General features: G+C 36.7%; 2 protein-coding genes and 1 long non-coding RNA gene across 17 annotated transcripts in view; 2 read left to right on the top strand and 1 right to left on the bottom strand.

Annotated features, from left to right (window-relative positions):
* abcc9 (ATP-binding cassette, sub-family C (CFTR/MRP), member 9) overlaps positions 1–11,437 on the top strand; it is a 36,906-nt gene extending 25,469 nt beyond the window's left edge. For 7 of the 12 annotated variants that reach the window (XM_077234493.1, XM_077234489.1, XM_077234485.1 and 4 more), the window contains 10 exons: positions 726–827; positions 935–1,055; positions 2,048–2,178; positions 3,081–3,159; positions 4,651–4,759; positions 6,857–6,960; positions 7,174–7,307; positions 7,777–7,839; positions 8,359–8,542; positions 9,659–11,437. In XM_077234493.1, coding sequence (XP_077090608.1) covers positions 726–827; positions 935–1,055; positions 2,048–2,178; positions 3,081–3,159; positions 4,651–4,759; positions 6,857–6,960; positions 7,174–7,307; positions 7,777–7,839; positions 8,359–8,496 — 981 coding nt within the window. In that variant the 3' untranslated portion in view covers positions 8,497–8,542; positions 9,659–11,437. The remainder of the gene's footprint in view (positions 1–725; positions 828–934; positions 1,056–2,047; positions 2,179–3,080; positions 3,160–4,650; positions 4,760–6,856; positions 6,961–7,173; positions 7,308–7,776; positions 7,840–8,358; positions 8,543–9,658) is intronic. The other 5 variants (XM_077234486.1, XM_077234492.1, XM_077234488.1 and 2 more) reach the window with 2 other exon arrangements.
* Positions 1–16,070, bottom strand: part of LOC143741934 (uncharacterized) — a 47,543-nt gene that overhangs the window by 27,855 nt on the left and 3,618 nt on the right. For all 4 annotated transcript variants that reach the window (XR_013205286.1, XR_013205285.1, XR_013205284.1 and 1 more), the window contains exon 2: positions 3,060–3,250. This is a non-coding gene — a long non-coding RNA (uncharacterized LOC143741934). The remainder of the gene's footprint in view (positions 1–3,059; positions 3,251–16,070) is intronic.
* Positions 12,783–15,691, top strand: kcnj8 (potassium inwardly rectifying channel subfamily J member 8). Its single transcript, XM_077234482.1, has 2 exons — positions 12,783–13,451; positions 14,469–15,691. Exons 1-2 carry the CDS (start codon positions 13,102–13,104, stop codon positions 15,367–15,369), a joined length of 1,251 nt encoding a protein of 416 aa, XP_077090597.1. The 5' UTR covers positions 12,783–13,101; the 3' UTR covers positions 15,370–15,691.

Raw genomic sequence — 16,070 nt, 5'->3', positions numbered from 1 at the left:
TGCTGGACCTGAAGGTAGAAATATTAGGAACGACAAAAGTAGCAAGTCGATAGTGAAACACTACCAGTCATCTTGTCGATTTATTAATGTTAATTATATTAATTAAATCACATTCAACATGTCTTAAATTAAAGTAAATTACAAAACGGAACACAAAAACAACAACACAAAAAGACTTTACTTGAATAATTATTACTTGAAAAAACTTTAAGCAGTGTTTACGTGATGTAGAAACATTAACAATATCAAGCCAATTCGTAACTATTTTAAATTTTGGCGAGATAATTCGAATGAATTCATATGGTCCCATTCTTAGGTTTTCGTACAATCTGCTTACACCCACTGAGGGTTAGGTTTTGGGGCGGAGCTTCATGCTTACTTTTTTTCAAAAAATTCACGTACGTGAATTCCACGCGAAATCCCCATCTTATAAAATAGTTGTGTTTTCTCATGAGATCGGGTTGGAAATACTCTTGTTGAATAAGATTTTTTTTTTTGTAAGCTACTTATTGTAATGTCTATTTGATGATTTTCTCATTTAACACAATAATGACTTTGAATTATCTTTTGGGGGTAATTTCCATTAATTAATTGCCACATCGTGTAATTAATTAGATAAAAAATGTAAATTGCTTGACAGCCCTAATTAACAGTATGTTGCTATCAACTAGTAAATCTGTGGTATCTTAAAAACCTATATAATGCCATTTGTATTTTTCTCTCAGGATTATCTGGGTGCTGTGATTGTCCTCACTGCAGCAGTGGCAGCTATCTGGACCTCATCTCAGTCTGGTCTGGTTGGACTGGGTCTAACCTATGCCCTCACTGTGAGTTTAAACACAGCTTTACTGAATTTCTACATCAGGTTTATCTCAGTGATAAAACAAATAAATTAAAAAAAACAGTTAGTGTCCTCAACGTGCTTTTTGTTAAGGTGACAAACTACCTGAACTGGGTGGTGAGGAATCTGGCAGACCTGGAGGTCCAGATGGCTGCAGTAAAGAAGGTCAACAGCTTCCTGAGCACAGAATCTGAGAACTATGAGGGATCCATGGGTAATTATTCCTTTTATGACTCATTTAGTAGTTTTGTACTAGAAATACTTTAATTACTTTACTTTATGATAATCCAGAGTTTTATTTAGTCTCTAAATTAAAACCTAATAGATCAAAGCACATATTTTCAGCTTCCTGGCGTCCAGATCGCTGCTACATGTGCATTTCCTCAGATTTTAGTGCATTAGGACAGAGCGACCTGACACAAACCACTGAGAGCATCATGAAAGGATGTTTAGTACATCAAAACACTCGAAGCAGGAAAGACCTGAGAAAAATTAGTTTTAGCAATAGCCCGTTAGCGCCGCTGTTAGCCGCAAGCAATAGCTTATTCTCCATCTCCTTGTCAGTGACATAATGGAAAACTGAGTTGGATAGTAGTCGTCACGTGACAAAACTTTGACATTTGGACACCATATATAGCTGTGTTAATTGCAGCTTGTTAAAGTGCTCACTTGTTGTAGTGTTCTGGGTTTTTTGTTGCCATTGATGTATCAGTGTTATGTCTAGTTTCACTCTCCTCAGATAAAGTCATGTGTGGCGGCACTTAATCCACTGACTGGGCAGGAAAGAACATTCTGTAGCTAACCTTTCTGTAAACCAAATTCTATCCAAAAACATGCGTTACCACAATGAAGGATTTTTTTCCCACTTTTTACAAAGGTTTTACTCCGAAAGACATAAATAGCCCAGTACTTTTGAACATAAAGTTATGCCTCCAGACACATTCGGTGGCCCAGATAAGCTATTTTAGTTTACATAATGTTGGGCTCAATATAGGGGGATCCTTTATGATGGCCACCATGTCCAGATCACAGTACTCAGTTTTGCTATATTTTATCTTCTAATGGTTATAGCATGAGCAGACTGATATCAGTATTGAATATATGGAATGGTAACCTAAATCCAGATCCAATCCTTTCCTTCACTTTGATTTGTTGGCCACCTCACAATCATTCTCCTTCTTTTTTTCTGTTTTTATGTGATTTCAGATGTCTCACAGGTACCAGAAGACTGGCCACAGCATGGCGAAATAAAGATCCATGATCTGTGTGTCCGTTACGACTGCTTGTTAAAACCTGTCCTCAAACACGTCAATGCCCATATCAACCCTGGGCAGAAGGTACACACCATCTTATAACTCTCTAAAAAAAAGTATAATTCAGTGTTGTTATTGTTAATTAAAACTAAAGCTATTAAAAAAAGCTATTAAAAATACTACTAAAATTACTAAAACGTAAAATTAATCAATTATAGCTAAATAGAAATATAAAAACTAATAAATAAAAAGACAAAAGCACAGAACAAACTGAATACATCTTAAAGGAACACGCCACCGTTTTTTGAACTAGGGGTTATTCACCATCTCTCCTACATTTAGATAGGTGGGCAAACGCATTTTTGTCTCAGTGCATGCATTGTCTTAGTTTGGCAGCGCCGACGCTAGCTTAGCTTAGCATAATGAATGGAATCCTTTGTTGCCAGATAGCATGTCATGAGTAAAAGTGGTCCAAAAAAAAAAAAATTACTTCTTATGGCCTGCGTATTCACAATGAGTACAAATAGCAATGCAGATTAAAATTAGGCGATTTCCTAGGCAGATATTGACTTAGGACTATATTGGGGTGAAGCACAGGCGAAGCACTGCTACTTGGGCACAGTGATCATTGTAGCACATACTGTACCACTCAGTTGTGGTTGTGTCACAGTGGCGTTAATTTTCTCATTGCGCTGTCAAACCACAGTTATTTTCTACCTGAATACCGACTATACGGTACAGCAAAATCTTTCAGAATTCCCTCCTCAGCATTTATCTTTATTAGTCTAACTTGTTTTTTAGAGGTGCCCTGGCTCACAATATATGAGTATGACAGCGCAGATGGCTTCTAATTCTGACATGGGAATTGTAAATTCTCACTAGTTTGTGTAATTTAGGAGAGAAGCAGCCCTGAATGTGTTTATACAAAAGCAATCTGAAAATGTCAAGCTGTGTAAAGTTCTCACATGTTGTTCTAACTGTCGCAGGTGGGCATCTGTGGTAGAACGGGCAGTGGAAAGTCTTCGCTGTCTCTGGCCTTCTTCAACATGGTGGATGTTTTCGAAGGTAGGTCTTCTTCCAAGTCTCCATTTAATACAATATTATGGTTCACTGAGAATTACAGGGCTGAGATATGTCAAGCTCGCCGCTGGGGAGACTAAATAAGAATAAAAGAGAGAATAAAAAAGGAGTTAGGAAAATTTGAAAGAAAACCCATGGACTTTTATGATAAAGCTATTTTATTGTTCTCAGCTGCTAAGCCCAGAAACATTTCTTTCTTTGCCCATGTTGTTTGTTCTGTTACCATATGGTTACTGTCACTTTGACAAGCAGCCATGATGTCATATTTAGACATTAACCATAGAAATCTCTATGAAAACCATAGAGTCTTACTGTCATTATTTACTGATATATGTTTTTCTAACCTGGATGATTGCTTTATCTGTAAAATATGAAAACAGAAAGTGTTTTTTCAAAAAAATACTTTTTTATAAATCATGCTATTTATATTTAGTACAATGTTCACTAATGCATTTGTAAATGCAAAATATATATTTTTCCATCTACATTAAAAAATGATAAAGGACTAAAACTTCTATGAAAAAAGTTAGTTTTATTTTTAAGAAATTGAATAAGTTTTAGGGTATTGTTTTTATTATAAAGAAAAACAAAAACACAAGATATAAAAGTTACAGTTATTTTCTCCAAGAGTTTTATCATATTATCCAGCGTGCAGCATTACCTTCATATTTCTCTTGGCCAAAATAAATCTTTAGCCAAATCAAACAGTTCTTGCAGCTTTGTGCACATGAGCACGGCTGAATGAAATGTTTTAAATCAAAAGAGCACAGACCCTCTCTTCACCGTGTCCATATAAAGCTAAAATGAGAATCTTAATAGCTTGTTTGGTCTTCGGATATTCACAGACTACAATGTATTAAAGTCAAGTTACTGTAAACTGACCTGAACACCCAAAACTAATGAAAAACAATCCTTTATCAGGGGAAGAGGAAAAAATGTTAGTGATTAGTTTGAGATTTTGTGAGGAGCTAAATATAGCTATATCTTATAAAGCTAGATGTGTTAAATATCTAGGTTGTTGAAGCATAACATAGACTAACACTTAATATTGATATTTAATGGAAAGTGTTTAATGTGCTGTAACTGATCGTCATTTCTTTTTACAATTTTAAACACTCTTTTCCCCCTTTTTTTAGTTCATTTAAATAGTTTAACAAATGTATTTTACAAATGTTCAATATATCTTAATTCATGAGCTAAATATAAAATATAAACCAGTGTGGTTATGGTTAACTAAAACTATTAAATAAATTAATTAAAATAAGGCTGCAATAAAATAAAACAAAACAATATAAACTAAAAATTACTAAAATTAAAACTGCAATAATAATAAATGAAAGTTAGTTTAAAAAGTTCTTTTTTTAAATGGCTCAAGCATGTAACAAAAATGACTAAAACCTATAACTAAAATTATAATAAATAAATAAGCTAATTCAAAATCTAATCTTTTAAAAAAATCATCTTTTTTTGCATTAGGAAAGATTGTTATTGATGGCATTGACATCTGCAAGCTTCCACTACAAACCCTGAGATCCCGTCTGTCAATCATCCTACAGGATCCAGTGCTGTTTAGCGGCTCCATCCGGTAAACACACGCAAACATGCTCGCTCAAACATACAAACAGACACACAGATACATTTGTATCTGCGTAACGCATGCACCTCTCACACTCACTGAGGCTAAACTGACCCAAACAGACAAGACCAGGGACAATAAACACTCACTTCCTGCCTGACATTTTTAATCAGAAGTTCTGTTTAAACACAGATCATTTACAAAACACAGGGAACCCTGGAATGTGACATAGGGGGCATTCCACTTTATTGCCATTGCATAATTATGCTGTTTTCAGAATAAGCTATACATTCTTATACATTTAGTATTTTGTTTCTTTTCAAACACTGTTAAGTATTTCTTTCTCAGGGGTCCTCAGCTCCAAGCTTTTTTGAACTTCTCACGGATACTAAGTGTCATGTTTGTTTCTGAAGACAGTGAGCATATGGGCTTTGTTTAAATAGGCCGCCGTGGGATAAGAAAGAAAATAAAACTGAACCACCATCACAAGTCATCTGGGAATGGTTTTGGGCAAGCTGTTGTCATGACAATGTTTATATGAAGCAGGCCTAATAGATCACTGGGCCCAGGAGACAGAGTGTACGAGTTATTGGTACAGCAAATCTTTTCTTGATTTTAATTTTGGAAAACACAGACAGGCCATAAAGGAAGAAGCTGTGGTTGGAAGCCATTTCCCAGTGTGTTAAAACGGATGTGAACATGGGTTCATTAGTATTGCCTCTTATGGTCATTTGGGAGCATTAACAAAATGTCCCTTGAGTTTGTTGTTGATTTAAAGGGATATTCAAAAAATTGAATTCTGTCACATTTTAGTCAACCTGATGATGCTCCAATCCCACATCTTTCTTACGTGGAACAAGAAAAGAGATATTTTGAAGAATGTCCAAGCTGCTTTTTTCCATACAATGAGAGTGAATGGTGACTGGGGATGTCGAGTTGTCCAATCTCATTCATGTTCATGTACACAACTTGGGCTCAGTCTTTTATACTCACCAATGCTGCATTTATTTGACCCAAAATTTACAGTAAACATCAGTAATCTTGTGAAATATTATTACAATTTAAAGTAACTGTTTTCTATTTTGAAAATTCTTAAAATTTAATTTATTCCTTTGATGGCAAAGCTAAATTTTCAGCATCATTACTCCTCATGATCCTTCAGAAATCTGCTGATTTGTAAACTGAATAGTAATGTACATTCAGACAGCATGTGTCAAAAAGTCAGTGATGATTGGGGACAAGTCACTAGATAACCATTGCAATTGCAACTGTGTGCAATGGGACTGCAATTACCTTATCTCTGTTATATTGACAATGTTATCTCATATTTCGCTCTTCATAGTATATTTATAAACGCATTCTGTCTTTAACCAGAACTATTGTTTCAATCACAAGCTGAAAACAAAAACAGGACCCAAACTAAAATGAAATGATACAAACCCGCCAGTGGGTGGTGGCAAATCGTTTAGTTCAAAAAGGGTGCATTCAAAATGGCTGATTCATTCAGGGACGAAGCTGAAGTGAGTGAGACATTTTTCATTAGAACGATTCAAAAACGTGGATTAATTCAGTAATGAAACCGAAACTACTCTCAGTGACACGCAATGGCTCAACTATTTGGAACTATTTTCGTTGGCAAAATAGAGGAAAAACAGATTAAAATGTACAGTAAGTCTCCTAATGGTCTTTTAACATATTGTTTATTGAATTGTGGTATAAAATCAATGTCACATTTGCAAAAATGCTGATATTCAGAAAAACAGCTCTTTTGCTTTCGTGATATTGCTTAAAAATTATAAAAAACGAGAATTTATATGGAGACTTTTTTTGCACCATATATTGGTTTTTGGAAGCATTATTATAAATGTTGGTGGCATTTTTGCCCTAAGCACCTGTTCATTTCCGCCCCTGGTGTGTGCTGCGTGATGACGGGGTGCTTGGTTTTTTTTTCGAGCGCAAGTGGAGGCCCCTTCTGTTGCGAGGCCCAGGCCCGTTTCAAGTGAAATAAGTGAACAATAGCAAAGGCCGCTACTGAAGATGAATATATGATGATAGTTTTCATTTTGAGTGAACTAAATGTGAATGTGTGCGTATGTGCATTTTTAGGTTAAATCTTGACCCAGAGTGCACTTGCACTGATGACAGGCTTTGGGAAGCGCTTGAAATCGCCCAGTTAAAGAACATGGTGAAAGCACTCCCGGGAGGATTGGGTAAGAATGATACTTTCCAACTGTTCAATGCTTATCAGGATTGTTTCACATTATAATGTCAGTCACCTCGTAATTTTGACGCTGACTGGAAGTTAATCAAATTGAAAAGCTGGAGTTTTCTGACCTTTTCATTTAGTTTTGTTCAGTGAAAAGTGATATTTTGTAAATCTAAACAGCTGTAAAGCATCATGCTATGTGTATGTCTTCTCCCAGATGCTGTGGTAACAGAAGGAGGGGAGAACTTCAGCGTGGGACAGAGACAGCTTTTCTGTCTTGCCCGGGCCTTTGTTCGCAAAAGCAGCATCCTAATTATGGACGAGGCGACAGCTTCTATAGACATGGCCACGGTACAACTACATCTATGGAAGCCTGTTTCTGCCACACAAGATAAAAATCACGCTTTAATAAATCATAATTATACGTAACATAAGTAACTCTAGTCTCCCTCCAGGAAATCTTAAATCTTATTAAACTCTGGACTAAACTAAATCTAGGACTATTTAAAGCCATGACAGAGAAAGCAGATTTCTGTTAACCTGGTTTAAAGCGCCATTTTAGTCTAGGACTAGATTTAACCTCTGTCCGGGAAACAGCCCCCTAGAGTCTTGTTAAATCACAACACAATTACTTCCATAATGTGACGTATTATAGAGTGAAACATATTTATTAAGAAAAACAATATTGTAAGTTGATTGGATTGTATCAAAATAAGGTCCATTTTGATTTCATCTTGACTCTAAGACATTTTGAATCCATGAATATCGTTGAGAAAACAAATTTTTGGTACTAACAATTATTTTGTGGCAAACTCAACAGGAAAATATTCTTCAGAAAGTGGTGATGACTGCATTTGCTGATCGGACAGTTGTCACCATAGCGGTAAGTTAACCTATATTGACCTTTTTTTTTTTTTAGTGGTCTATATGAAAATACAAGCACAGAAATATTCAAAACAATGCATACACCTTTAAAGGAATAAGGACTGTTAATGCTTGCCAGACTTTGACATCTTAACTCCTTTCTCTATTCTCGGCTACTACTTCTAACAGCTGATAATCAGTTTACTATCAATCTCTGGCTATTAACATAAGTATACAGTAAGCCTGCAGCCACTGTAGTCTGGCGGTTGTACTTTAAACTGTCATTCAGAGCCACAGATACACAAAAAAGGTCTTTCTGCCTCTGTTTGTCACTTAAAACACAATAAAATAAACAGAAAAAGTGATTTTAGTGTTTAGTGCCACAGAACAGCATTGAGCTTTAAATAACTGCATGTTCTCTCTCTCTCCTGCTGTGTTTGCTACACTTTCGTCACATTTTCTTCTCATCACCCTTATCCCCTTTTCCCCTCTCTTTGTTCTCCTTCTTTGTCCACCCATCTCTCTTCCTCTGACACAGCACCTGGTTTCCTCCATCTTGGAGGCGGAGCAGGTGCTGGTGTTTTCCTCTGGGATTCTGGTAGAGTGCGACAGCGCTCCTAACCTCTTGGCGCAGGAGGAAAGCCTCTTCAGCACCTTAGTCCGGACGCACAAGTAACCCTGCTTTGGCTCCGCCCCCTTGGTGCCTACACACTGGTTCATTGGTTGGTAACCAAGAGCTTCCTATGTGTGCGCCCTAATAGAACATTTTAGCTCACAGCCACTAACCCTGTTCTAAAGCTGGTTGACTATGTCACATCACAACAATGTTCAAACTTTCATGACTTTTATTTTGAAATGTATTATATTCATATGCTTCCTTTGCTTCATGTGTCAAGTTCTGATTGGTTCCCTTTACTGTACCTCATGTGTCTTGTTTCCATAGTCTGTTTTCTAGCTTTCTGGAACGTTAAGCCTAAAGTAGACGTAGCAATGCTACTATTTTTAAACCAATGAGAAAAATATTTTTAAAATATTCCCATTCTACTGACATTTGTTATGACATCTACTTCAAACATTACAATGCCCATGACATTAGTTAACTCTTCTAGTAAACCCTCGTCACCAGCCAATTACTCTTCGACAGCGATGCCATAGAATTATACAGAGTTACCCCAAAAACGGAAATTCAAAGACACAATTCTAAAGATGGCATGAGGTCTATATGGACTAATGACTAACAAGACACACCTGAAAGCAATCAAGACAATGAACCAATGGAAAAACACAACTACCACATGACAAGACCCTAAACCAATGAGAACAAGACACATGCGGTAAAGGACACACATGAGGGAACAGGGAATCACATGACAAGAAACACAATGATGAATTTCAAAATAAAAGACATGAAAACATAAACATGAAATAAAACCTAAAACAGATGTGACAGACTAGTATTTGACTAGCATTGTTTTAACATGAAGGTTCAATTTAAGTTAAGTTAAAATGTATATGAAAGTGTATATTATTTTTTTAAATAATATATTAGGCGTTTTAACTGGTCGCCATTTATTTTTCACAATTGTTAATAACCTTTTTAGCTTTTTTGCTGTTCACTTACAGTCTTGTTTTTAACAGCAGGGTCTGTAAATAAAACAAAAACAACAAAAAATAAAGTCGGGATGCTTTTTTAGCTTGATGTTTTACTCTGATTACAGAAACCTGCAGTGACTTGACCAACAAAAAGGGATAAGTTAAACGTAATTTCATCAGCTAAGGTGTTGTTTTAATCAAAATGCATTTGCACACATCTGTTTGAGTGTGCCTGTTTTCCACAGCATCGTGTCCACACTATCCTGACGGCTGATCTAGTCATTGTGATGAAAAGGGGAAGCATCATGGAGTACGGAAAACCAGAGATTCTCATGGAACAAGAGGACAGCTTGTTTGCATCCTTTGTCAAAGCCGACATGTAGATCCACTCATCTCCATCACCAGTTTATACCACTTTTGGCCTTATAAACAAATAGCAGCCATTTTTTGCCAATGCATTGGCGCAGCCGCGCAGGCATCGGAAAGGACTCAACTTCACATGGACTCTGAACTGTTATCTTTTTATATGAACCCTTATCACAGTATATTACTTTTTTTTCTTTTTTTTACCTTACCGGTTTTTTTCTAAGTAATGATGTGTGTACTCTGATATGTTTAAGCAATAAGTATTTATCTAATGTGTTTTGACTAGTACAAACACTGTACAGAGCATGTCTGTCCTGTTGAGGCCTGACGCTCTTGTCTGTCTGTCTGAAGTGCATTGCTGATACAGTTTTAAGGGAGGGAGGACAAATATAGCTGGCTCCCCAAAGCACTCTTGAGAGAATCACGAGCCCTCACTTTCTGGGGAGCCCTGCAATGTCCACCAGATCAACCCTAATGTGTTATTCAAACCCTATATTCAAAACTGATCATATTTTATATTTTCTACTGTATTTCTCTTATGCAAATTACTTAACCAAAAGCTTATTTTCAGGGGTTCCAACATTTTAAACATTTGCTCCTAAACAAAAAGATATATAGGGTGAATTTCACGAAAACTATCTAAGAAATGCGCAGGTCATTTTTCACTTTCAAATTAAATTGAATTAAATTAAATTAAAAAATATGGACCATTCCACTTTTATTTGAAATATGATTTTTATCATTTTAAAATTAACATGTAATTTTTAGGACACTAATGCTTTTACTTTATGCAATATATATTGAGGTGAAATTATGGTTTGCCTATTTTTCTCATAAAGCTCACCCTATAACCCAATTTAAAAACACACACTATAAAAGGTACATTGTCGTTTTAAGATTAGGCCTACACTTTTTCACTACAAGTTAAAATATCATTTCAAACCATGTGATTTCTCTTTCCTAACGTTTTATTATGAGGATGTCAAAATGAGCCTGCAGTCTCTGTACAGCCAAGCGATATATTGTACACACACACCGTCATTTGTTTCCCTCATCTCCCTTTAATGGAGTGCCAGTCTCTACCCCCACATCACTTTTACCGTTTAACCTTCAGCTTTCTTTATTTGAACGCTCTACTTTCTGGAAGTCACAGCCAAAGATGATCTAAACAATAGCCTGCAAGTGACTCTTTGTCCCAGCTGTAAAATGGTGCATTGCTGTGTTTGCTGTAACCACTGTGGGAAATCTTTCCGTTCATTTGACACTAACTGTCAGGGCCAGTGATTTGATGAATATTTACAGTGAGCTGTGATGTCACACTTCAGCAGTGATATTTCAGTAACTTGTGAATCCAACCATGTGCGTAAAACAGCAGCTGACACGCTTTACACAATCCGGTGATGAGTAAACACCACGTCAAACTTCACTACGAGCCAACAGCAACATATATCATTCTGTTATATCAAATACACTCTAAGTTTATTGCAATTACTGCTCATTTCAGGTACTTGCATGCTTGCCATGATGGACTGCTTTAAATGTACATATGTAATTAAAATGGCTTTTGTACCATAAGCATTTATCTGCATTACAATATGTGCCTAACTTCTTTTTTTACACATGAAATGAAAATAAAATTTGCTTTGTGTGTTTACTTATCTCTATTGAGTGCCATTGCATACTTTTAAGCAAAATGTAAAACAATAACTAAACAGAAAACTATTCAAGGAGCAACAAAAAAAGGAACAAATAGGCCTACAAAAATAGTTCACATTTATGGTGCTCAATTCTACAAACAAGCAATAGATGGTCATACTGAAAAACCAAGATTAAAATAATTAAATGGACTCATTATTAAACTAATGAGATCCCTCACACATAAGAAGATATTTTATTACTTTTCAGTCCCTTGTTTAGAAGAAAATCGTTTGCTACACGGCGCCCTCTTCTGTTCACATTTTCGCTATTTCATTGAACTTTCCGTTATGATGCCAAAGGCTCCTACATATGATATCTTGCCCCATTCCTATTATAAATGCAGCTATATATTCTTATATACAGAAACCCATTTATAATGTGTGAGAAAAATATTAAGGCTCAATATAACATTTAAATATCCTAACTGTATTTTAAATTGTGAAAACGCATTGAAGCAAAAAAAAAAAAAAAAACTGGATTACTTTGTATTAGGTTGTCAGTGTATCTTTTATCCATTCTTAGGATAATGTTTGGTGTTTAAACCTGAGGAGAAATATTTTCAGATTTATGTAGCGCTTTACAAAATAAATATCACTCCAAATAAGTTTTACAGAGAATATTACTGTGAGCAGCCTAAAACAACAGTGGAAAAACTTCATAGAAAAGATAGACAGATTCAAACTATTCTTAAAAAGATGCACGTCTCATAGAAGAAAATATTATCATTATTTTTGCAAACTATGTACATTTGTTTATTATTATTATTATTTCTTACTGTTAATATGGCTTTCTGTAGCCTATATAAAATATTAATGATTAACCTGATGATTTTCGACCTGTCCTCAGAAAAGCAGAATAAAACAATAATAAGAATTTCAGCAAATGTGTGTCGAATAGTTAACCGTAAAACTAAGTTTAAAAGTTTAAGATAAAATATATATTTTTCATTAAGTCAAATATATTTACTCTCTAGCGCCCTCTTGCGTCCCTCTAGGTGTCTCCGGACCCCAGTTTGAAACTCCTTGCATTCTTTCAATAACATTACATCACATTGCAGAACTACGTAGATACACACATACAAATTGTACAAATTTTACACATTTTTTAAATGTCCTGACTTGCAATTATTTTGTGACTGGCCTACATGCTATTTGTTAATTTGTCATATCTGTAAGAACTCCATTTTACTTCGATTTGTATGATTTAGTATATTCTTGATTTTCCTAGTCTATAAAATAAGGGCGGATATAAATAATGAAATCTTTTAAAGAAGTTTTAAAAGACTCTCCTCTTCAGGTTGAATGTTTCTCAGAGGCAGCAGGACAGTGATCATGTACCGCCCATGTGCGTCAAGTCCTGTAGAGCGCTCCACAATCATCATAAAGATACTTTTGAAGACTTTTAGCGGTACATGATGTGTGTTCTGCTCTTTATGTAGTGTTTATTGTATGAACTCACACAAGAACACAGATTAAGATCTGATATATGTAAAAACGATCTTTGGTTTAGTTTGTGCCACTTCAGTAGAGTTAGAGGGCAGGATGGTTATTAAACTGGAACTGCGCGTTTGACAGTCGTTGGAGAGGCTTTATTCCTTTAGCGTCTGCAGTGACATGCCCATATAATGTTGCCGCGTAAAAGCATCATTCCTGAGGAGTTCGCTCTTCCGGCGCTCGTGTCGCGGATTCCACGCAAGCCCGTGTTCAGAGACCGGGTGAACAAAGCGCGCTTCATCGCCAAGAGCGGCGCGTGTAACCTGGCCCACAAGAACATCCGCGAGCAGGGCAGATTCCTGCAGGACGTCTTCACTACTCTGGTGGATCTTAAATGGCGTTTCACGCTGGTTATTTTCACCATGACGTTCCTGTGCAGCTGGCTGTTGTTCGCTATGGGTTGGTGGCTGGTGGCGTTTGCGCACGGGGATCTGAACACAGACAGTAAACCTGTCGTAGACCAATGTGTCACCAATGTCAAGTAAGTGTGCTCAAGTCATTTTGGTCAATGGCAAAATGATGTTAAGTGACAGACATCAGAAGATTCTGATTTGACGTTTGTGATGGAGAAATAATGATGTTTAGACTTTCCAAACATGTCTATGTATCAAAACTCATGATAAAAAGATTTATTAGGGCAAACTAATGACTGGAATCAGATTGTAAGTTAATTCAAGCAAATGCAGTAAGTTTAAAAGTAGAGCATAAAGCAGATCTTGTTGAAAAGGAAAAATGAAAAGAATAAAGAATTGTATAGGAAATCGTTCTTCTTCATTCTTGCATAAATGTTAGTATTACATTTATACATTTTAAAACTGTAATTATAAGTAAAAAGTATTAGAAGAAATCATTCTTCATTCTTGCATAAATATTATTACATTTATAAAATGTATACAAATAAAATATTATTATTATATAATTTAATTATAGACTATATAATTATTTATTTTATAAATAAATATACATTTATAATTCAAACCTTATAATGACTGAAATAATCTAAAATAAATATTTATTTAAAATAAAGATTTTTGGGGTATTATTTCAAATTATAAATATTTATTTAAAAAATCAAGTTGAAAAATGTCAAACTGAGATACATCTGTTTATTAAATCTATGTATTATGAATGTGTGTGTGTGTGTGTGTGTGTGTGTGTGTGTGTGTGTGTGTGTGTGTGTGTGTGTGTGTGTATATATATATTACTATTATGTACAAAGTTAAATATTAAAATAATAAAGACAGATACTCATTCTTTATTGTTTCCTTTTTCAAATTATGTAGTTATAAAAAACACATTCAAAATAAATAATTCAAATTTAGAATTGACAATTGATGTATGTAATATTGTACAGATGTCATTAAAGAAGTGCTGATATTGGATGGTATTTTTATTACAGAGAAAAATAATTACTAGGTTGTTTTGTTCTATGTAGATAGAAACTTATTTCAATCATTTTAGGAGCCTAAAACTGTGACTCCTCTTTCATCTTTTCCAGCTCTTTCACCTCTGCCTTCCTCTTCTCCATCGAGGTGCAGGTGACGATAGGTTTCGGAGGGCGTATGATAACGGAGCAGTGTACGGCGGCCATCACCATGCTCATATTACAGAACATCATAGGCCTGATAATAAACGCCGTCATGCTGGGCTGCATCTTCATGAAGACCGCCCAGTCCCACCGGCGCGCTGAGACACTCATCTTCAGCCGGCACGCCGTCATCGCCGTACGCAACAACCGCCTGTGCTTCATGATCCGGGTGGGAGACCTGCGCAAAAGCATGATCATCAATGCTGCCGTTCGCCTCCAGGTGGTCCGAAAGACCACCACGCCGGAGGGCGAGATCATACCCATCCACCAGATCGACGTCCAGACCGAGAGCGTGGTGGCCAGCAACAGCATCTTCCTGTTAGCGCCTCTGATCATCTGTCACGTCATCGATAAGGACAGTCCCCTGTACGATCTCTCCGCGATGGAGCTTCAGTGTAGCGACCTGGAGGTCATCGTAATCCTGGAAGGTGTTGTGGAAACCACGGGCATCACCACTCAGGCTCGCACCTCGTATGTGACCGAGGAGATCCAGTGGGGCCACCGCTTCTTGCCTATAGTGACCGAGGAAGAGGGCGTGTACTCGGTGGACTACTCAAAGTTCGGGAACACGGTCAAAGTGGCCACGCCGCAGTGCAGCGCCCGCGAGCTGGACGAGAAGCCCTCCATCCTGATCCAGACGCTCCAGAAGAGCGAGCTGTCGCACCAGAACTCCTTGCGCAAGAGGAACTCCATGCGGCGGAACAACTCCATGCGCAAGGGAAACTCCATGCGCCGCAACAATTCGGCACTCGCCGTGCCCAAAGTGCAGTTCCTCACCCCCGAGGGTGGACCAAATCTAGCGGTCACATGACAAATGGCCTTGTTAGCGCTTTTCATCTGTCTTTCTTTAAATCCTTCTCATGCTCTTTTTTATGTTCTCTTCTGTTTCTTTATCTTATATGATGGAGCAACGTGAGGCATTTATGACATTATAATGGATGGTTTTCTATAATTGTTGATCTTCAAATAATGTGTAATTCTAAAGAGCTCCACAAAGTATATTAAGTAGGCTAATGATAGCAGCATTGTACTATGGACAGTGACAATATGGTTCGCAGTTAATTAAACTTGACAGTCTTTCATTTGTTCTGTAATAAATGGTATGTACTCAATAAAGCATCTGGTTTCCTTTCTGGGATTTTTATTTCTTTTAGCTCGAATGTACCCTTATGCATGCATTAAGTTTATCAATAAAGCTGAAATGATACAAGAAAATAATCAAGAGCAAAACAGTGAAGAGTAATTGAAACTGTGACCAACTGACTATCGGTGAAACTTGCATGTCAGAATGATTGTGATGCTGATTCCTGCTGGTGAAACTTTAAAGTTTTCGTGGTGACCTCTGGTGGTGAACTGGTAAACTGCATGTGTGGCGGCCTCTGGTGGTGAACTGGTAAAACCATAGACATCATATAGAAAGACGCCCTATCGACCGCTACTGCCTATTGGCGCGGACGAGCCGTGGGGCCACCATCTTAAACCGGTCACCCGCTTCGCTCAGTGTAATCTGTT

The sequence above is a fragment of the Siphateles boraxobius genome, unplaced genomic scaffold, assembly GCF_051911475.1.
Source record: "Siphateles boraxobius isolate OS27281-9 unplaced genomic scaffold, OSU_SipBor_1 19, whole genome shotgun sequence".
NCBI classification, from domain to species: Eukaryota; Metazoa; Chordata; class Actinopteri; order Cypriniformes; family Leuciscidae; genus Siphateles; species Siphateles boraxobius.
The sequence above is the reverse complement of the archived record's forward strand: the minus strand, read 5'-3'. Positions and strand labels throughout refer to the sequence as shown.